Source organism: Ptychodera flava, chromosome 1 (assembly GCF_041260155.1).
Source record: "Ptychodera flava strain L36383 chromosome 1, AS_Pfla_20210202, whole genome shotgun sequence".
In the NCBI taxonomy this organism is placed as follows: domain Eukaryota; kingdom Metazoa; phylum Hemichordata; class Enteropneusta; family Ptychoderidae; genus Ptychodera; species Ptychodera flava.
Genome location: NC_091928.1, coordinates 25,439,025 through 25,463,580, shown reverse-complemented (window position 1 = coordinate 25,463,580; position 24,556 = coordinate 25,439,025). Strand labels below are relative to the sequence as shown.

Below are 24,556 nucleotides of genomic sequence, written 5' to 3'. Positions count from 1 at the left end.
TGACCCCTTCTGTTACAGGGATAATCTCCCAGTGATCCTACCAAATGACAGCAACCTGTACATTTGCACTGCCTATTGTATCTTTTCACTCCATTTTGCTCTTCTAATCTGTTGAATAACTTGTGTCAATCAAAACATTGCCAGTTGGTATTCAAATGGGTTGAAGTGTGTTGACAGTAATGTCTGGTTTGCGTGACAAGGTCAGTCTGAATTCCAGTCAGGACCAGGATGTCAGTTTTGCCTTATCACTCACAACTGTTATCTTTTATCAGTTTAGCTCATTTCCGGATTCTGAGGCCACAAACACGCTGGAAAAGTTGATAGTCAACCGCAAGCATGGTATGCATGTGTGTACCATTAACTCTATTGTTAAGATTCAGTGGCAACAAAAAAAGCATATGAGAAAAATAAGTAAAATGTTCAACAACGTTGAAAACTCATGTGTAACATGGTCATACAACCAAATATTGATGGAAAATATAAGAAACAAAAAGGAAGAAAACGGAGGATCTGTTAGGCTGTGTGTTGACTATACATAGACTCTTAATAATGTAGAAAAGTGAAGTTTGCATTTCTGTGGCATAATATTGTATGTCAGTGACCAGAGAACCTGGTAAACATTCAGTATTGGTCAGAACATCAAACAGGTGGTTATGTCACTGTGTATTGTGATGGATTAGCACAAGTGGATTTAGGCAGTCCAGCCTTACTCCTCCATGCTATTACTTTGGTATATCCCCACTCTGATCGATAGGGTGGGCGGACCATTTTGAAATGAAAGGACATAGGAGTGGAAGGGTTGAATATTGAAGTGCAGTTAAAGGTATACAGTCACCTGTAATCTAAATATGCCCATGTGAGGGCGCTGTTTTTAAAAAGGGGCCACCCGCTTAAAATCTGTGATTGGTTAGATTTGCTCTTTCCATGGTAAATGTGGCAAAATTGGAACAGGTGACAGTATACCTTTAATGGCACTTTAGGGTTGTTGTACCCCCCTTGGCACAATGTAATTTGTCTAAGGCCACATATAATGGGCTGTTTTTGGACTGTGAAATAGGGGAGGCAGGGTTGAATTAAATCCATGACCAGTGAAGAGTTTGTGAAAAAAAATGTCCACATGTTTATAAAAATATTGCACGCAGAAATGAGGATCATACAGTGAATACATTTACACTAGAGAAATAAATTTATGCAGAAGTGCAGATTTGAAACATCCTTTGTGCATGTAATTGGTAGCACACTTTACATGACTTCACATTTGTAACACCCTTTGTGATTGGTATCACACTTAACATTGCTTAAAATTTGAAACACCCTTTGCGATTGGCAGGAGGCTTTATACAGCTTTGAAGTACAGTGCATATACTGGTATTACTCTTGCTATGTTTTTTATGTTTGGTTAAGATTGGGTGCAGGTAGAACAAGGAGACTTCTGTGGTCTCCAACTAAAACCACTAAGTTAATAAATACACAGAAAGTGAGAAAATGGGAATGTGTAAATTGTGATTGGTAAAGAAGTGAATGCTGGAAGTAATTCACTGATATGTACATGAAACTGACAACACTTAAGACTGAAGAAATTGATATATAATTATTTAGTAAACATTAAATACATGAAGAATAACAGGAAAAGATCCTGATAATATTATTAATAAAGTTAAAATAAATATATTTCTCCCTTTTTTAATAGTTGCACTTATGAAGTATGAGCAAGGAATAATGCTCATTACAAGAACACTTTTTCTGTCAGTGTACTTCCACCTGGATGTTGAGTCAAGAGTTTCTGTCACCATTCAGCTGTCACACACTAAAGCTTTGATAAATATGTTGTTCACAGATTATGTGGTACGTTGGACGTATTTGTCAACCTGTGAAAGCAGACACCGGTGGGGATATCAAATGGTATTTTCAAAGGAACATGGCAAACACCTTTTCTGCTTGTTTCTGCCACATCAACCAAAAAAAATAAATCTTTATGGTGCATCACTTTACAAAATATAAGCTCTTTTTGGTATTTATATACATACCAAATATGAGCTAAAAACTGATAACCGTTCGTTTATCTTGTCTGGAGTGACAGAACTCCATTGAATACAGTATCATCTACAGATTTGGTTCATTATTCAGAGAGATTCTTTCCACGTTCCCTCTCAAATTCTATTTCCTGATTCATCTTGGACGAAGGTCAAACCCTGACTGTTACGTGTCAGTGAGACTCTCTTACTACAAAAGTAAGATGGTGAAAAATTCTCTCCAATAAAAATGAGAAACAAACTGACTTCACCAGAGACAGCATGCGGCAGTGTGATGGATGACGATCAATATGCCTAGATAGCTAATACTGAAAACATAGACACAACCAAGGAAGGCGAAGATGGCTGAACACACCATGTAGATGGCTATGTACCTCAATAGCTAATTCTGCACACCATGTAGCTATGTACCTCAATAGCTAATTCTGCGAAAATTGACAACTCACTGAGGCAAAGATGGCTGAGTACACCATGTAGATGGCTATGTACCTCAATAGCTAATTCTGAGGACATAGCCACACCCTGGAAGGCAAAGATGGCCGAGCACACCATCTAGATGGCAATGTACCTCAATAGCTAATTCTGAGAACATAGACACATCCCATGAAGGCAAAGATGGCCGAGCACACCATGTAGATGGCTGTGGTACCCGTCCAGTGCACCAATAAACCAAACAGGAATGCTGACACGGTTTCCGAGAGGAAGTAGGCGCTGTCCAAGAGAGCCACATCGGTTCCTTTCCCGTGTAAATGCTGCTTGTCCACTGACAGATCCATGTAGTATCTCTGAAATAAAAACAGAGGCAAAATTTGCTGAATAAGATCCATTGTTTTTTCTTTTGTCTATGCAAGAGAGATAATTCAGTCACCTAAGTTTTACCGCAAGTGCACCAAATACCTGTATGAGTTGATAAACTAAAGTGCTCCTATGTCAATGATTGTAAAGTGATTTTATAGTAATGGCTCAAATAGTTACAATATGATGTCAGCCTGTTACAGTAAGATTTCATGTATGCTACAATGACTCACTGGGAAAAAAGGGATTTGGAGTGAATACATTAACATATTTGTTTTCAATGCATGAATGATGTGAGTACCTGATAAATCGTACAGTGTATTTGTCTGTCTGATATTTCTGAAAAAAGATTTTTTCGTGCGTTTTGTATTTGGTAGCAAGGCATCTGATGGACAGGTTACAGTCACCGATGTGGCCATTTGATGAGGAGTGACTTATATATCAAACTCCTGCTCTGTTGCTTAGCAACAGTGTAATTCATACACATTGCAAAGCGCATCTGCCTGTACAAAGAAAATAACGGCCGTGGATTATTTGCGTGTCTTTTGATCTATAACATGCTGTTGGTTGAACTTTGGCACGAGGAGTCTAGAACTGGCATAGATGTCAATTACCAATGTGAAGAGAAAACATGGTTAAGCAGGAATTTTGGATCATTCTCTTCGGTTTTTCTGGAAAGGCTGTTCGACTTTGAATGAAATTACATTTTAGTCTATCATTTCTATTTCAAATAAGGAGTTTACTGAGACAATCATACTAATGTAAGAGGCCAAAAATTAAAAATTTTCCCTATATTTATATTGGCTAGTAGACTGAAGTTCCAAAACAGCAATTCCAATCATGAAAATGTAAATTGAAATGACTCTTATTCAAAATATAAGAACTTAATTGCCAAACAAAACTGATATTTTGTTGTATAGTATTTAAAGGATATAATGTAAAAAATTTCACAAAATTTGCCCCAACCAGAGTCTGAGAGCTAATTTTTTTTGAAATGTTGAAAACGGAAGAAAAAAGAAGCCAGGAAATCAGGTGAATTGCATAAATTTGCATAGATTTAAAATCCTTCTGGAAACTTATGGCAGATATCTGGGCTGAGAGTCAGTATGTCTGTTTGACTTTAAGATTTACAACCTTCACAGGCCTGATAAAGGGATGGGACACAGCTCCTACCAGCATTTTTTCAGAACCACGCAAAGAGATCATAAATGCTTGAGATTTCATAGATCATGGCTGAACACCCAACTGTCCAACAGCAGTTACCAGCATGAGCAATTGTATCAAACAGTAAGCTAACATTTACACAACAAGGCTTGTGATGCATCAGCTAGCCATCCCACAGATAATATATACATTTATCATACATGCTATGCCTGTATTGCCATTTTTCTATTGTTCAGGTGGTACTGATATGAACCCGTATTTTAACTAGTGAAAATACGAATTATATTTTCACTGTAACCGAACTACTTACAGCGACGCGTACGCGTGACCTTCGCTGGTATGAATGACCTTCGTTCGTATATGTTCCTATCAAACAGCTGAGCGAATAAGACAAATGACAATCAGAAACGTCATTATGATTATGGTCAAAATTCTGTTGTTTGCAGTCACTTCATGGGCATTGCAACTAGGCACAAGTACAGTTGTACCAAAAACATACAAACAAACGTATTGAAAATTTGTATCATTTGCCGACACCTGTCATCGTTCACGGCCGGTCCCGTGGCGGTGCAGTGTTTTCCGTCGTCTACGCTGCTGAAGATATCGGTTGACAGTGCATCATGATAGAACCGCTTTACGACAAGTTTCCTGTAGATGAGCTTAATAAGTTTCTGGGCGGTGAATTACATCGTTTACAGTCGTAAATGAGCCACAAAAATCCAACCGGGCTGAAAATACTCGCGACAGACAAGGTTGAAGGTGCACATAATATTTCCGATTTGTAGTGTCAGTGAGATTCACAGGTCATGATCGTGTCTGGTGGCACCAATGCGGTGCGGTTTCAGATACAATGTAAGATCTAGGGAAAGTCAAACTTTCGCTTAGGTTGTTAAAGGAAGTTTAGTTCTATTTAGGCAAGCCAGGAACGAAAATATACGAGCAAGACGACGGATATACCTTTGAAATGTTTTATTCGTCACGAATGAGTTACGACACTACAGCTTTAACAGTGTACTCACTTCATGTTTTCCCTAATCCGCTTACTAAGAAGATAAATTCGGCATATTTGACGTCTGGGGACATGTATAATTCTTCGAGATAAAGTGACTGGTACGGGTATTATATCCATTGTGCATTCATAAATGTCGCAGAGCTGCTTGCTCCATGCTCTCAGCTAGCTGTTCATACTCGATCGAGTTTGAAATCGAACGCTGGCGTGGCGCGAGTATTTTGACCCGATTTTGGCGGCCTCATAACTTTCACGCAGGGATGAGATTATATATTAAAATACGAAAACACACCCATTTTACAAACTCCCGCCTATGTTTTACATCCACTGTCATTTTAAATTATAACGTAGGGCCAAAGTCCCTGAAGCTACTATAGACATGGATACAAAATTAAGTATTTCCTGACTGTATGAAATTATCTCACTAAGGTCATCCTAGGGACATGTATTAAACCAAATATTAAAGCTGTCTGACCAGCGGTTTTGAAAAAACAGCGACTCAACAGTTGACAGAGCTCTGCTGTGTTATGTAGAGAATAACTTTTGTGACACATGTATTGATGAAGAAGGTGGATATCTTTGATAGCTCATTTCAGGATGGCCTGACCAAAAATGGAAAAAAATTCCGTAAAAATACAGATTTGCATATTTCATCAGACTATATTAGTCTATAATAGCAAATAAACCAGAGTTAATTACATTCTAATTAAAGTAAACAAGACTTGCTTAAATCAAGATTTACGTCATAAAAAAACAGCATATCTGTCAGGTTATAAAGAATCTTGAGCTGGTTATCTTTTAATATCAGTATTTTCATCCTATTAACCAAGCACATTTTAACTTTCAAATTAACATTGTAAGTAAGTTCTGTTGAATAAGTTGAGACTGTATGTACTCAGAGAAAGCACACTGAAGAGACAAATGTTTGAAACTTAAGAAGTTCAAGGTCATCAAAAGCATTATAAGGAATCACATTACACTTTCATTGCACTGTTTACACAGATTGCATAATTGCTATAAATAGCACATGAGGAATCTTACAGCCCAGCTTTACCATAAAAACCCTATCACTTTGACCACTCTTTTAATTGACCACTCTATTTTTTTCCTCAAAAGGTAATCTTATTTTATCCTTACCAAGTCAACCATAAATGGAAATTAGAACTTTCTCTATCTCTATTTATTTGACCACCCTATCATGACAAACTATTATGAGCAATTTCTTTTAGATAACATAAATGGTGGTTCAGAATATATCAAAGTTGGGATTCAGGAAAGTTGCCTATACATGTTTTAATCCTCCAAGATGGTAAGCATTTCACTATGAACTGTCAAAAAAAGTTGAACTTTCTGATAATTCCACACTAAAATTATTTTGGCTTTGATGATTTCCTAGTTAATTCAATTATTTAAAATCATATTAATTATTTTTTTCTGGGTGAATTGATAGGGTTTATACAGTACAAGAATTACATACAATGTAAGTCAAATTTTGACCAAAAATGACAAAAAAATTCCTTAAAAATACACATTTGCATATTTCATCACAATTTGAACAAATCTAAGTTGGGTTATCCCTAGGGACCTGTATACCAAATAACAAAGTTGTCTGACCAGCGGTTATGAAGAAGATTTTTTACCAAAAACACCTTTTTTGGCATTAATTTGCCTATTTTCAACAATATCAAAAAATAAAAAAAATAGTGACAACATCACTGTTCGCTCCCATATAGTTATCAAAAGAAGTCACAATTGTATGAAACATGGTCATACATATACAGACAGACTGACATACACAGACTGGCACAGAGTGATGACATTGACCCCAAGTGTGCCTTGGCCCATGGAGAGTGATAAAGATATAACAAACAGCTGAATGTAATGATAAAATAGTTAAGTATAGGCCTATACAGGCACTGAAGGTGAATATGTTACAGCAATTTGAATAGTTTCTTTTCCTTTTCTACTTCTGTGATAATATTTAAGACAATCAATCTGCAAGGCAGTTTATGTATTGACAAATATGTTATCTTTTACAAGCACACAGTAAACTGTTCTTGATTTTTCATTTACAATATTTGACATAGACTGAAATACATAACATGCAACCAATGCTTACACTTTGCCTATACACCAGATACATGGAGAAATTTCAACATACAATCATCAACTCAGAAACCCTACAGGAAAAAGTAAACATTGTTTTCTTCCAGAACAGCTGGTACATCCACATCTGGAACAACTTACAAACTTAACCAATTACACAAGGATGATGACACAAGAGATAAAGTTAAGGTAGCTAAATACCTTTTAGACACTTTCAGATTTTTATTTTTTTCTCAATTGAACACGTCCCAAACCCCAATAAAGTATACATTTTCTGAAAGCCCTGATATAGAGCTATCCGACCAAGCACAGTACACGGTCATTATTTGCATAAGAGTCACGTGACAAGCGTTTTGCTGAAGCTTCAAAAAAACGGTTTTTCCCGCCTTATGCAAACACGCTGCAAGATTCCGGTTAGAATTTCTTCATTGACAAGCCTTGACAATATACTTCAAAACAGTGTCTGCGATTTTTTCCCGGAGGCTCCATTCAAATTATATGGCGTGATAATTAAAATTCCTTGAAAAGCACCTTCATCTAACACCTTTAAGAGCGCATTAAAAAAAACCAAAGGCATATAAAGAAAATCCCAGACACAGTTTTGAAGGATATTGTCAAGGCTTGTCAATGAAGAAATTCCAACCGGAAATCTTGCAGCATGTTCGCATAAGGCGGGAAAAACCGGTTTTTGGAAGGTTCAGCAAAACGCTTGTCACGTGACTCCTATGCAAATAATGACCGTGTACTGTGCTTAGTCGGATAGCTCTATATCAGGGCTTTCAGAAAATGTATACTTTATTGGGGTTTGGGACGTGTTCAATTGAGAAAAAAATAAAAATCTGAAAGTGTCTAAAAGGTATTTAGCTACCTTAAACTGTGATGAACTTGACTATTCCTTTCAAATCCTTACCTAGCTTGACATCTTAAACTAAAATACACTGCATGGTTAATTGTGCACAAAAATACATCGGGGTGGACCATTTGATAAGGGATGGCGTCTGGAAGATCGATGAGACCTGTACATTATCTTTTTTATCCGATCCATTGTACATTCTTTTTTCCCCACTCTCTCACCTTTTCTTTTTGTCAAACCTTCTCTGGCTGAATTTTTTTATTGGTATTTGTTAGGAATTTTTTCAAAATCTGCCAGGATTTTTTTGCCGTATTTCAACACCAAATACAGTTTACCATATCAAATGCTTACTAAATCACCACATTATATACTCTTAGTTCCAGTAGGTATAAAATTACCAAAAAAAATCTTAAAAATACAAAATGAAAGATATCCCAGTAAAACTGAAAGTTTTGCAAAGTTGCCCCAAAAATTCAAAATTCCGGATTTCAACTTAATTTCAATATATCTTATTAACAAAAACCCTAAGGACCGGTTTACTAAATATCAAAGCAATCAGACTGGTAAATTTTGAGAAACAAATTTTTTGACCAAAAATGAGAAAAATTGCCCCCAAAATACAAAATTGCAGATTTCATCCTAATTTTAAATATATCTAATCAACATAAACCCTAGGAACCTGTACACTAGATATCAAAGCTACCAGATCAGAATTTTTGGAGAAAAATTTTTTGACCAAAAAAGGCAAAAATTGCCCCCAAAATAAAAAAAATTGCCAGTTTCAACATACCTTCAATACATTATATTGAGATTAATCTTAGATACCTGTATACCAAATACATGTATCAAAGCTATCAAATCAGCAGTTTTTTGATTAAAAATTTTTTATCAAAAATTGGGAAAATTGCCCAAAATTACAAATATGACAATATCAATACAATTTGTACAAGCATGACTAAAGTCATTCTGAGGAACATGAATATTAAGTTTCATAGCATTCAGACGAGCGATTTCAGAGAACAAGATTTTTTTACTAAAAACGGAAAAAATACCCTAAAAATACAAACATGCAAATTTCATCCCAATTTTCGCACACATAATTTAGAATACCTAAAGAAATCTGCATACCAAGTTTCAACCAAATCTGACCAATGCTTACTGAGTTTTAGCCATTTGTAGGATTTTTCCTTTTTTCCCCCTCATTTGCATATTTTTGGCACTGACATCTTCATTTGAACAAATTCACATCTCCACCCCTAGGTGCACCTGTACACCAAATACTAAGACAGTAGGTGCTACGGTTTAGGAGTTTTGATTCGGACGGACTAACAGACATACATACATACTTACATACATACACACAGACGCCATTTTTCCACCTTATACGAATACCTCCCATTTGCATATATACATATGCATATATGGGAGCGTAAAAAACAGCTTCTCAAAATCATATTTTTCATCTACACAACAAATATCAAATCAGTAAGTACTGCGGTTCTCAAGATATTTGAGTGGACGGACGCCTCACAAACGGACATACATACATACATACATACATACATACAGACTGACGCCGGACGGATACCCATCCCAATAGCTTCTATAGACTATAGTCTATAGTAGCTAAAATAAATCTTCTTCAAATTGTGAAAACCCGTGTCGACATCGTAATATTTAAGTTGTTCGCATTAAAAGTGCTCCATAAACCCTCCTTTGAAGTGGAATGGCCCAATAGCGGATTTATATCAAGAAGTGATACGGTTGTCATCACTCCTTAGCAACCAACTTTTTGTAAGTACAGCCCGGAGGAAGGAAGGTCTTTTTCAAGTTGATTTCGTCGCTAATTTCGGAGCGTCTGTGGGAAAACAGTCATAACCAAAACATGCATGTATGATAAAGGGGTTATTACACGAAGTTAGGGTGATACCGCGTCGTATTCTCGTGATGTGTCCGTATTTTGACTCGTTGCTGCGCAACTCGTCAAAATACAGACACATCACTCGAATACGACGCGGTATCGCCCAAACTTCGTGTAATAACCCCTAAGTATGATGATTTCAGCTATAGCTGATATTAAAGGGAAATCCCTCTTCTCTGTTCAACTTTAACTTCAACCAATTACACTCCTTCTCTCAAAAAAATTTATGTACCGGTATGACAGATGCTGATTGGTTGTTTGATGATGTCACTTATTGATTATGCATACTAATATATCATCATTCATACTTGCAGGATAAAGTTTGAAACAATTCTGACTTTTAAAAAATTCAAACACTACAAAGTGCAAAATGTTTTTATCAGACCACACAATTACTTACATCTAGGTTTTCATGATAAGTAGTCAGCAAGGTGTATGGCAGAGCTGTTACCGTGGCATAGGCACATCCCGTCAACGCCGACAACCAGAGCACCATGGTCATATTCCGTGTGAATACAATGAAAGAGGTGGCCACGGCGAAGGTAAAAATACCAAACATGTAGGTTCTCCTGGTTCCCACTGTACTGACCAGAGCCTCCAGACAGGCAGAGTATATGGCGGCAGTTATACCATGCAATAGCAGACCCCAGCTACCCATGCGTACACCTGCAATAAAAATAAAGTGAAGATTTTCCAATCACAATGGTAGTAAGATACTAGTTTTTTTTCTCCAAGCTAGTAGCAATTCTCTCTACCTCAAATAGCTTTTTGTCTTGTGCTAAGGGGTCAAACTGCTTGATATTGAAATGCATTGTGTGTACAAAGTATGTTTTAGTTTGCAATATATCGAATAAAATAGTCATCGTTGATGACACAGTCCCCGCTTGTCTATTTTGTTATAATCTTTGGTGTCTAGGTAGCTGTGGTCTAGGTCGCTGTGGAATGACATTGATGCAACGGGTGCATCCTGAGGCCTGTGACTTGCATAATAAAGTAATCTGAGGAACGTTCAATAAATGACTCATCTCTGCCAGTAATGACCACTGAAGGAACTTTTGATTACATCACACATAACGATGCCCTCACTGCCTCTAGTGTCATGACGGCACATACTATACACATGGTTTGGTGGAATTTTCGAAATGCTATGGGATCGGGTACGTTGTCGTAATCAGCCATCAGCCATTTCAAATCATATAATGAAATAAATTAATGTGCACAAGAATGTATTACGTTTGAACAAAATCAGTCCATCGAGGGACAGTGACCTATGTTTATGTTTCAAAGACATAAAAAAATCACACCAAAATTGAAATCAAATGGCTGTCTATTGACCATATGGATCATAGCACAAAATTAGTAGACATGCATATGTATGTCATAGTACTTTATCTTTGTACCAAGTCTCAACAACATTGGTTAAGGAATATTTGCATATGATTAAGCCTCAAAGACATGAAAAAATCCAAAATGACCATCGGGCAGCGATACTGGAAAAAAATGACAATCTGGCAGCCATATTGGAACATGTCACGAAGTAAATTGACATGTATGCCATAGTGCTTGATCTTTGTGCCAAGTTTGGACAAAATGGGTGTAATGACCTTTGAATTACGCTTCAAAGACATGCAAAATTCCAACAAAATGGCAGTTCTGCAGCCATATTGGATCATATCGCAAGGTTAATTGATACATGCATATGCATGCCATAGTACGTGCTTTGCCTTTATGCCAAGTTTGAACAAAATCGGTTCAAGGATAAGGATGTTTGAGTTACGGTTCAAAGACATGAAAAAATTGCAAAAAAATGGCCGCCTGTCAGCCATATTGGATCATTTCACGAAATAAATTGGTGTTCATATGAAGGGCATACTGTTTTGCTTTTGTGCCAAATTTGAACAGAATCGGTTCAAGGATGTCTGAGTTATGGTCCAAAGACATGTAAATCGCAACAAATGGCCGCCTCACGCCCATATTGGATCGTATCGCAATATAATTTGACATGCATATGTAGGCCATAGTGTTATGCCTTTGTGCCAAGTTTGAACAGAATCGATTGGAGGATGTTTGAGTTATGGTTCAAAGACACGAAAAATCGCAGACAAAATGGCCGCCTCGCGGCCATATTGGATCTTATCGCAATTAGTTTGACATGCAGATGTAGGCCATAGTGTTATGCCTTTGTGTCAAGTTTGAACAGAATCTGTTCAAGGATGTCTGAGTTATGGTCAAAAGACATGTAAAATCGCAACAAAATGGCCGCCTCGCGCCCATATTGGATCTTATCGCAAAATTATTTGACATGGATATGAAAGCCATAGTGTTATGCCTTTGTGCCAAGTTTGAACAGAATCTGCTCAAGGATGTCTGAGTTATGGTCCAAAGACATGAAAAATCGCAACAAAATGGCCGCCTAGCGGCCAAATTCGATCGTATCACAAATAAATCAACGTGCATCTGTAGGTCATAGTGTTATACCTTTGTGCCAAGTTTGAACGAAATTGGTTCAGCAGTGTCTGAGAAACTGTTGATGACGGACGGACGGACGGACGGACGGACGGACGCACAGACGGGACCCAATCTATAAGTCCCCGCCGGACTTTGTCCGCGGGGACTAAATAGTGGAGTGCTGGTATGCAATTCCTGTATAACCTAAAACTTTACTTTGAGTTATGTGTTTTACCTGTTGAAATCCAAAATGTTGAAAATATGGTAGATCGCCTGAGACTTGTATGACTCACTTAGGGTAGGTAGCATACCGGTAGTTGTATTTAGGGTACCGAGCACTAAGACTGAATTTAGCTGAAATTTCAGGGTGTTCAATTTATGATTACTTTGTAGATTAAACAGCACTCCATTGCTTCATTTGCTTTGGCATGGAACCTGTTCAAATCCAGTAGAAATCAGAATATACAGTAAAACCTGTCTAAAACAGACACCATCGACTCTGGAAAGGTCGTTCAGTTTAGAGGGGTGTCCAGTTTATGGAGGTGTATTTAACATTGTTTCTATGGGCCAAGAACTGAGATAACTGTTCAGAATAGACAGCATTCTGGTTTAGACAGGTTTTACTGTAGACATTTGTTTTTTGAAATCTCAAAATGACACAATTTATATGTTAAACTTAAATTTCTCACATTTTTTTGAGATATTGCAAACTAAAACCAGACTTTCCACTGAATTCAACTTTGAAAAAAGAAGGATTAAGTTGACGATTGTTACATGGGCTATTAATGTTCACCAATTTTTACATCCAACATCTGTGGCCTCAATCTCTTTGCCGATACTGTAACTGTATATTGCAGGGCATAAAAGGCAGATTTGCAAGGTATGTTGCATCCATGGCGATAACAGTAAAAAAGTCGTTACAAAGAATGGTTACGGCGCATTTCGCTACCATCAAACATGCTCTTCATACAGTTGCTATTGGCACTGTTAAGCCCTGGGAAGTACAGGTCCAGTGTCTGGGCAACCAGTATAAATATAGCAAGTGTTATCTGTAGGGTATTCCATCATCAACAGTACCATATGTTCACCTCCAGGGATGGCAAGTTCCACACAAATATACATCTCAACCAATCATTAATCATATTAATACTTAGTTTTCCTACTGGCAGCTATCTGAGAAATGTTGATATGACGAAGCCACTGATAACTTGGTTAGCAGTACATGGTAGTCTTACGTGTCACAGACGGACATCAAGTGATTCAGTTTCATGTTTTGTTTCACTACAAACAATAATAATATATTGAAGTTTGCAAGGCCCTGATTCTTTGGAATTACTTTTGTGGGGACAACTTTTATGAGAATTTTTGTCTTTCACGGATAACATTAACGCAAATGTTTTCTGAAATCTACCTTTACCAGTGTATCACTCTATTTACCAGTATACTGGTACCATATATCGCTGTGTTGAAGTTACTCACTTTCCCTGTGGCACTGGAAACATTTCAAGATACTGTATCTGTACACATGAAATATTTCCAAATACATGTGAGCCTGATAATGTCAGAAAATCTGCAAATTACTTACCCTTGCCACATTTGGATTGATTTGCTTTCCATGGGATGCACAGACTTTAAATCAAGCCTAAGTTTTATTGATGATTTCATATCATTGGTGCTCTGTATGAAGGTTTGAATGCTGGAGAGTTTACAGAAATTATCCAAAAATTTCAAGAGTTTTGAATATTAATTAACCCTTTGAGTGCAGTAATTTTCTCCCGCCAAAATTTAGTGCAAAATTTTATGAATTTTCATGAATTTTTCTGTAATGTTTTGATAATTTTGGAGCAAATGGACATCACATTTCATTGGCTACAGTTTTCTCTAAAAATTTTGGCAAAAAATCCAAGAAAAATTGACTGGGGGTTTTATAAAGGGGACAAAAATGGACTTTGACGCTCGAAGGGTTAAAAAGCCTGCCGCTGTTGCATTCATCACACTTGTGCCATATAAACCATCATCACATACACAATGTGGACTCTTATTATTGTTTTTATAGTGATGGAAAAAACTTTACACTGTATATTAAGGGGGGGGGGGGAAATATCAGCTACGGTAGAAAACTTTAGTTGGCAAAAACTAGAACTTAGTCAAAGCAATAAGACTCTGATAGAACTCTTTAGATAAAAACTCTCTTTCCAAAACATGCAGTACATGCAAAATATTATGCGAGCCTTCTCAATTAAAACTTTTTCCTACAGTTATGGAGCAAGATGAATGGTTTGGAGACCTGGTAACAATTCTCCTGTTCCTTTATACTGTAATTGTATCCCTGGATTGGTACAACTTCCATGGGAACCATCCATAAAGTGACTGAAGTACACTGGAAGTGCCACAGGGTACATGATCTCGTCATGGAAACAGGATGGATGCAACATGCCGGATGTCATTAAATTTCTAACAGAACTCAGAGTCACTCAAAGCAAATGTTAAAGTTTAGACATTGTAAACAAAATGACACGCATGTCCACGCAACGATTCATGCAGAATTAGAAAAACATCGATTTGCTGTAGGGTGTGTGCAATTATCATCTCCAGGTTGTCATGGAAAAGTTAAAGGGACAGAAACTGTAGCTTTTGATGAATTTTTCGTCATTTTTGTTTTTAATGTCAACTACAGTTTCTTGTTCTATTCACCAAAGCATGTTGAGATACACAGTATTCAGCTTGTCAACTCAGCCCGTACATGTGTAGACTGTATTGTTATTGCTGACAAGTGAATTCTGGTCTGGACTAGAATTCCAATGAAAGCAGTAATTATACACTCTACTGTTCTGTACTGTACATGTAAAGACACTCGGCAGGCCAAATAGTAGTTTCAACATGATTTGGGGACAAATACAAGACATTGCAAGTGACGTACGAAAAAAAAATAGCAAAAAAAATCATCAGAAGTTACAGCCACCGACTCATTCTTTGAACTAGAGACACGCTGCTATAAATGGAAAACATTCAACCGACAATAATGACAGCTGAGAATTATTGCATTTGATGCAAATACTATCCCTTCACCAATGTTAGCCATAAAATTTTTTTTTTTTCACATAAATGTGAATGACACCGTAAAATTGTGGCTCAAATAAATACTAAGGTATTAAATATCATGATGGCGGTGTGAAAAAGTGCCACATATACAATATTTCCACTAACTTGGAAGGTACATTTTTGGAAAAGGTTCAGATCAAAGGTTAATTATGTCAGTGACTATCTCTAATGACTTTTTTTGCTTCAAAAAATGGTTTAACCCTATTGTTATCAGAAGTGATTCGGAAAAACTCTCTATCTATCAGTGGTTTGACCAGACTGTTATCAAGGATAAAAACTGGACTTGCTGAAATTTTAAGATTGTAGCATCTTCCCGTACGTCTGTTTTGGAAAATCATGTCATATGCTGTGTCTGTAGCAAATAATCTTTGAAGAAATTTTGTCTTTGGGAGGAGGGTGGGGGTGGGGGTGGCGAAGCAAATTTCAAAATGGAAGAGAATACATCAAAGTTTAGGGTTTTCCTATCATATGTACCAATATACAGTAACCCTATCACTAGTTTTATTTTTTCACATATTCAGTTTCTTGTCCTGCTCCCGAAATCATGTTGCTGAAATACTCAGTATTCAGCTTGTCAACTCAGCCTGTACATGTGTACACTGCATTGTTATTGTTGACAAGTGCATTCTGGTCCAGAATAGAATTTAGATGTAAACAATAATCAACAGTGTATTTTACATGTATAATTATAAACGCTGTTGACGGACAAAAAAAAAAAAGTGCAAAAAAAATCAATAAAAGTTAGAGTTACTGGCCCTCTAATGATGTAGGTCAGATATCTTCATCAATGAAAATGGCCAGAGGACCGATGACGAATAGACTATTGAAAACAAACCTGCATCGTAAAGATTTTGCGACTCTGAGCCTTCAGCCGCATCAGGATTTCCATTGAAGATGGCCGTCCCGACAAAATCCGTGAAGAATAACTTGAATCCCATGATAGCCGTCGTTGTGACAAAGTGAGCCGTCCAGAGTCGAGCCAACACAGCGGGCATTGTTATAACACTTTGTTGAAGCTCTTGTATATTTCTGACAACTGCGTCTGGCAACAGTTTACGGGCTGCCCTAGACAGCAAACCCATATTGGAGATTTTCGTCCTTGTTTTAACAAGATTGTGAAGTAGATTTCTACCGTTAATGTCGTTGCCATAGAAGACCGGACCGTCTGATATCAAAATTTTCATTGACAAATCTCCGTTAGATGATTTGCTCTCGCCAAATTTACTAATGCTCGATTTTTGAAGGTATTTGTCAATTTTTTCAGTCAGGTCGCTCATGTCTTTAGTCCTAGTATCGTGCTTATGTATTGTAGGTTTCGTGGAGCTACATGGTTTTGCTGGTGTGTCTCTGGCCAACAAGAGTGACGTAACGGCGGCTGACGTGAATATGACTAACAAAATTGAAAAGACAGCTTTCTCAGGTTTGCTAAATTGTGTACCCCATCTTGTCTGCGTCCAGTCGATGGATGTCAGCCAGTAGCCGATACAGCCTCCGATGCTGGTCATGAAAGAAAACACGGTGAAACATCTGTTGTGCTGCTGGGGGTTGGTGCAGCAGTCTGACAGCAGGGCTTCAAACGGTGTGTAACACGCCTGAGTGCAGAAGTCAAGCACGATCACGGCAAGAGCCAAACTGATTTTCCCGGTGGCGCTTCCGTATGGAATGATCACCAGGGTGACGATGGTCCCCACGGAGAAATAGAAAATGAACGGTCGCCTCCTCCCATAGCGGCTTGTACACTGATCGCTGTAGACCCCCAGCAGCGGAACCAAAATGAGGGCAAAGACAGGGCCTAGCCCCATTACAAAACTCATCGAGCCTTCGGAGAATCCAGCCTTGAGTAACATGGGAGGGATATAACTGAAGGCGGCAGAGGTGCACAGCTCCAATCCGCAGATTATTGAATTGAGTGACAGCAGGTAGGACAGTCGGAAATCATGGCCCAGTCCTAGCGACGGCGTGGCTGTCAATATACTGACTGTATCTGTAGCTGGCATATTTGACGTCTCTCTATCTCCCCCGGCTCTGTTGATGGGTACGTACCACTGTTGGATCTAACTGCTGCGTAGTAGCAGATGATGCACTTCTATATAGCCGGACATGCTGCCTACCTGCACCCAATCACGTCACTGCCAGCTGCACTGACATTAATCCAAGCAAACACTCATCGGATCACTCTAATTCCCTGGAAAAAATTAAAAAAAATATACCCTGTTGTCAGAAATAGGCCGGAGCAGTTTGACAGCGATAAGCAAAACACGTCAGCTAAAAGCCAAATTATCAATACGTCATGATAGGGCCTGCAACAATTACGTGTATATGAATTATTGGACGTTGAAAAGAAATAAATGCAGAAATCAGTTATTTCAAATGCCCTTGTTAACTAAATATTTTAAGTACAGCGCATGTAATATTAATATTATTCAAAGAGTACATGTATCGGGTACATGTAATGTTAATACAGCACAGCATTACAAGGATTAGATCAGGAGGGTGTAGTTGAACCTGCTCACCCCCCCCCCCCCAATACCAGGTAAACAGGTCCTCACTCACTATTGATGACAACGGGCTCAGGCCAAACCATGATGTTGAAAGGGTTCAAACCAGGATACTAGCCTCATGATCTCATGTTGCATAAATTTTAGACAGTGATCATGAGTATTGTGCCTTCCAGCCTTCTCACCCTATTTCCCCGTATACAGGTCCACACTCACAATTGAAAAAAAGGGGTTGGACCAAACCATTATGGTGAAAGGGTTAGGTTCCCATTTGCAGGAGTGGTGATATCTCAATCCTGTGACAAGGCTTCCATCTGTTGAATGATGGATTGAATGAAAAACTTCTTCCGATGCAGACAGCTGTTTCGTGTGTGCAGATTTCACAGTATAAGTAATTTTCCTTCAATCAAAGTAAAAGAAATGGGCAGCCAGCCAGTATTTTCATATTTTTCAGCCTGAGACAATACTGTACTACAATTTACATGTAATGCTGACAAAACATTCCACAGTAGTATGCAGCAAGTCAGTTCATGCCGACATGCTCTAACATGAACTTGGCCACTGAAATACACATTTTATAGCTTCTGTGTTTGCTATACAGATATTACCTAGTCACTGTTTGTTTTGACAAACAAATTTTAATTACTGAAAAAAACCCAAAAGCTCAATACTTACGTCTTCTACAATTTACTATCAATGAAATAAAAGAACCTGAAGATACCAGACAATAAATTTAAGTGTACCTCAGCTTGAATTGACCAGTAACTCTCTAACTAACTTAAAAACCATATCTGATCCCCGATCTGATCCATGTTGGCTTTTGAAATTATACTGGTACCAGTATGTTTGGTTTATTCAGATAAGAATACTTGCAATTCTATAATTGCCTGTTTTGAGATATTCTATCTAAGATATCTTTTCTAGATATCTGTGAAATATAATAAAGCTTCCATTTTAATAGTGAGTTTCTAAAGTACATGTATCCTGCGATATAAGGTGACTTCTGTCATATTTTTCTGTAAACAATAATGTGTATTTATACTGGTTTATCACAAGTTGAAGGGTTGTACTAATCGTCTTGCAGATCAGTAGCATGACAGTCACCACAGTAACAGTTGGATTATATTTCACTTCATTTACAACATTTTTCAAGTTTACAGCAAAAAATAGGATGGTTGGACAGTCTTTTACTTACGTTTACTCTTTTGTACGTCCCACACAAGTTCTGTAGATAACATTGTTGATAAAGAGAACCCACTCATTTGAGTGTTTGGATAGATCACACATGTAGGTGCCGAAATACTATCATGTGACACGCCACTCCACTGTTTATCCTTGTAAACAGATTGGCTTCAGTACGATAGTTGTATTATGGTTTGTTTAGCCAAAGTGCTGTCCTAATTAACTTCGGTCTCTATGATCAACTTGATAAGTACGTTAGCACTTCCCTTGTGTGTTCTATCCAGACACTCAAATGAGTCAGTTCTTTTTATCTATAACATTATCTACAAAACTTGTGTACCAAGTACAAAAAAGTAATATGAGACTGTCCAGCCATCCTGTTATTTGCTTTATCTTTCATATTAAAAAGTGATGGTTATTATTGACCTGCAGCACATAAATATATAAATGATACAGTTTTGTTGAACATAGGTTGCATTCCATGGTACAACAACACCTACTTTTTCTTAAATGGACAATATCCTTGCAAAAACAATTTATGAGAAGACATTGTATTATACAGTCAGATTGAACCAAAATTATAAATAATGCATATAAATGCAGCTGCTAGAGCTTAATTATCACTAACAAAGGCGAGCAAAATATGTTTGACATAAATACCGGTAATTGATCATTAGTAATTGTACCAGTATTACAAAGGATATATCTACTTGGACTGATAAATTATTCTAACGGTCAGAATGTATTCTGTACATAGATGCTTAAGGGAAATAAAGATGTTCACCCTTGTACTGGTACAGTGATATGTGTCTCAGAGGCAGATGTTCCGACTCTTAATCTTTTGCGACAGATTTTTGGTCTACTGTTATTTGTGGGGGCTCATTTTGAAGCTCGTGGAGTAAATAAAAGTTTTCACTGGCTTATTTTTGTGAATATCAAAAAATTTCATTTTCCTCATTGGAGTTAACACAGGGATGGCGGCCATTTTGTGAATTTGAAATATCGGTAAATCTTGGGTGATTTGTTTTCTCTGGTGCCAAATTTGTATGATGACCCCACTGATATTTAGTCTGGATCTCCAAAAGGAATGGTGTATAGTTTCCTTGTGGAAAGTTTGGGCAAAAGTTTAAATCTTTCAATTACAAGGCATGCACTACATTGTAGCCCCTGTTACTTTCAAAGATGGGGTTACTTGGAACTTTCGGTACATGTAGGGATTTGGTGGTGGTCACCACTGTCAGGTATTGTGCTGTAACTCAATTGCTTTCAAATTCAAGGACTTTTTACCGGTATTTCCCATGATACTGTGGTTTAAATAACCACATTGCAGTTTTCAATGATAAGCATGTAACATTCTACAGGCAAAGGAGATGTTTCCAATATGCACATAAATTAAAAAAACCTTGGTATGGTATAGTGTTTTGATTTTTATTACGGTGACATTTGCATTACAAAACAGCATGCCATACCTAACTTTTTGTTCAGAATCAAGCCTTCACAAATTTACACGCCATCTTTGACCAGTTTTCAAAATGGAAATAATATATGCAGAGGAGGATTTCATGATGTAACATCGGCTAGACCAATGTTTCTACCTGTAACACTGGAGTGCAACAGCTGTCAAACAGGAATTTTAACTTGTCAGATTTTGATAAGCCTCACAAAGCTTGCCGCTATCTCAGTACCAAGTTTGGCAACACAAGACATTCCAGTCATACAAAGTATGTGCAATGGGTAAATAATTCTAAGTTTTGGTTTGGCCTTTCTGGTTAATATTTAGTGACTATGCATTCCAAAAAAGTATTTTTGTTCTACTTGTAAAAGCAGTCTCTTGTTCTGCTCAAAAAATCATGCCAAATTGACCAGCACTTAAGGTCAGGGACTTGATCCCTGGTATAAAGTTTGTTCTGGTCTGTAAGGGACTTACATGTATGGAGGTGTTAAAGCCTGTTGTTTTCCATTGAAATTGTAATCTAGTGAGTAAATTTCCTGGCAAGACAATCTGAGGCCTGGTACATCAACATTATGGTTTGCAAAAACAGAGGGGTGGGCAATTTGCATAACAATGCACAATATTATTTTGTTGTGGAAATATATTCTTAATATGGTTATTAAACATATGAATAGATTGCTCCAAAAAACAGACGGGGTGGCCCACCCCTAATAATCCCCTTGTGGAGAACCCTGCACATACCTTTAAATTTTGATTTTTAATCAGTCCATACAAGTTCCATAAAATGTGATGAAGTCCTGATTGCAATTTGATGAACTCAGTCACACATCACATTTGTAGATGTAGAAAATTTCAGTGACAGGTGGCAATAAAAGTATAGGCAGTTGCAAGTAGTACCGGTATGAGAACACATTAAATTTTTGTGAAAAGTCTGCAATTTGTCATTAATTAAACTGTTATTTTCACAGCTTGTAAACCAGTAAACATATACCTTATACTACAGTGTAGTACTCTACATACATGTATAGCCTACCCCACAAGCCTGGTTTTAGTTTATCTACACATGTAAGCATACATCCATCCTATTCTTGGGATTCAAAGTAGAGTGCTTGTAACCACACCCTTCTTCAACTGTTGTAGAACTACAATGAGCATGTGTTTGACAACACTGGGGTGGGTCAAAGGTCGGGGCATTTAAAACTCACGATGGATCTATACAATGGGAATAACTGTGATCTCGCATTGCATAGATAGCCTGGTTTTAAATCTCCCTTGCGTATTACGCTTGGCCTCGTTTCAAATTATCGTTTCCTCTCTACTGTTTGTACTGGTAGAACACATTCTCCGTCTCTACTCCAAACATCATGTTCAAGTGCAAAGTATTCAACTTGGCTACTATATCTAATGTTATTGTTCACAAACTAATTCTCAGATTATGGTAAGTTTGTCTACAGTAATGCTACATACTGTCCACAATGCATTGTGTTCACTAGTATGATATTCTAAGTTTTGACATATCTTAGGCAGGAGAAGGAAACGGACTCAAGGTTTTTAAACAACACGAAAATATTATCAAGATTTACAGCCAGTATCCCTCTAATATTTCTAAAACTGAAAATTGCAAAATAACATCAATTGAATATATTATTATAATATTAATATTATTAAAACTTTGTTTTTGCTATTCGATGGTTATGCTTGCAATTGATGTTCAACAAACTAAGATGACAATGGCATCAGCAAGATTACAAAAAGTATGAAAAAAAACTTGTTTTACTCAGACATTGAGAAACACTGAATGTTTGTCACTTAAGTTAACACGGCTACATACCTGGAATCAAAATGTATAAAGCTGTATATTCATACCTGCAACTTTCAATATGTCGTAGTTATCAACCATTACTTCTTATAAAATTCTACAATTACAGTTGTAACATGTACCAGTCATTGTAAGCAATCATTATTGTAACTGTACATAATTACTACCACTCCACACCAATTTCTGAAGGACGTCCTCCAGAAATTTGCATATCGATAGCAACTATTGTTACCTTGCTGGTATTTCATTGTTTTTTCCAACAATTAACTGACAAGAGCTCTCTATCCTTTCACTCACCTGTGTGGTGAAGACAGATCAGTCCCCAGTAGCAGTTGAGTCCGACCCTGACAATAACAGTGGTTTCAGCTGGTATGTGACAAAGCGTAATACTAAAACTACTGGGTGTAACCTCACACACCTGTGGAATTTGGCTTTCTCTACGCCAACACCTACGATTAATTAACCCTTGAGTGCTGTATTTTTTCCCACCAAAATTTCAGTGAAACATTTTACCAATTTTTATGAACTTTTCTGTAATTTTTCTGATAATTTTGGACCAAATGAACACAACATTTCATTGGCCACAGTTTTTATCAAAATTTTGGCAAAAATCTGGCAATAAATTGGCTTAGGTATATTTTATAAGGGTGACAAAAATTTCTTTTCCCACTGAAAGGGTTAAACATTTACTATAGTATCACGGCAGAAACATCCTTTTGTTCCCATCTTACAATGACATAATCTAGAAATTCAAAAATATCAGCAGAGCGTGAAAAGAAATTTACAACTTGGGCTGAGTATACTGTTGTGTGTATAAATATCTTTTTAAAGGAAGGACAAATGTACCATGTACACACATTGTGTTTGCCTGTCTGTAACAGCACACATATCATTACAGTATATCAATGAATTGTAAATGACACACATGTGAAACTCTGGAGAAAACGTGATAACCTCGACTGCATATTTGTGATGGGGTGACCGCCACACCTCACGTTGCACAACCATACATTATTTATAAAATCAATACATGTAGGTATTACACTATTTCAGTGAAAACATGGGCCTTTTTTGACAAAAATTCTCTGCCAATATTAAAATGGAATTCTACTCGTATTAGTACATTGTACACTTTTTTCATGCCAAACACACCTGTGTACATCTAATGGTAGCCATCACATGATGTTTGCATTTTACAAAGCTACATGTATTCAAAATTTGGGCTTTTAAAAATACATGTCACTGCTGAAAGAACTGTTTTACTGAAATTAGCGAAGCAAAATGTATCAAAATATGCACAGGAAAGTTGTGTATCTTCATGAATTATTGAACACTGTGTCAAAGGTTATTGCAATTTCCAACAGGGTCGTAAGTCACCACCAGGTCAAGTCGTTACAAACCCAGCAGAGCATAAGATGCTCAGAGGGACAGATTGAAGACACCTAGAAAACTCACTCAGGCACCATGATATCCACTGACTTGCCTCCCAGAGACACCATAAACATTGTGATTTTTAATGACTTGACCTTGACAAGTGTAAAGTCATGTTGAGATCATTGCAGTTTTACGAGGACTTGACCTGAAAAGAATATTGGCATTGAAACTTTAGAGCAAGAAATAAGACAAAAATACCCAAACCCTTTGCAAGAATGTTTGCTGTAAATTCAGGTTGTCACTTGTCCTGGAAAACTACTAGTTTTCTCAAGTGATAAACTATGAGGGGCTTGCTTGATTCCTCCCCCCCCCCCCCAAATCTCTTGGCCCAACCCTAACATGCCTAAAACACAAGAAATGTACCTGTATGAATTTTCACACGTAAATATATAACACGCACTGCAGGTGGTTTTACCGGAACAGTTGGAAGCAATATTGTTCAGTCACCTCACACATGTAAATGTACCCGAGTCTACAAAACAGGAAATCCCTATGTGTCTTTGTTTATTTACGGTAACAAGTACATGCAATTTTGAAAAAAAAACTGATGGCCGTGATCTATGGCAACACAACTCTGAGTCTCAGTCGTATAATTTAGCATTTTTGCTGGGGAATAGCACTTCTGCAGATCACACTTACTAGTGAAACATCACCATGCTATTAGATGCGATGCTTTTCAGCATCCGGTCAGGGGTCAAGAGGTCAACCATATAACCCTCTCTCCTCCATCATAAATGTA

At 37.3% G+C, this 24,556-nt stretch overlaps 1 protein-coding gene across 2 annotated transcripts in view; it reads right to left on the bottom strand.

Annotated features, from left to right (window-relative positions):
* Window positions 1–1,096: 1,096 nt before the first annotated feature.
* The window catches only part of LOC139133646 (solute carrier family 45 member 3-like), a 28,719-nt gene continuing 5,259 nt past the window's right edge, over window positions 1,097–24,556 (bottom strand). For both annotated transcript variants that reach the window (XM_070700398.1, XM_070700406.1), the window contains 3 exons: window positions 16,267–17,616; window positions 10,282–10,547; window positions 1,097–2,818 (listed from right to left, as the gene is read on the bottom strand). In XM_070700398.1, coding sequence (XP_070556499.1) covers window positions 2,603–2,818; window positions 10,282–10,547; window positions 16,267–17,428 — 1,644 coding nt within the window. In that variant the 5' untranslated portion in view covers window positions 17,429–17,616 and the 3' untranslated portion in view covers window positions 1,097–2,602. The remainder of the gene's footprint in view (window positions 2,819–10,281; window positions 10,548–16,266; window positions 17,617–24,556) is intronic.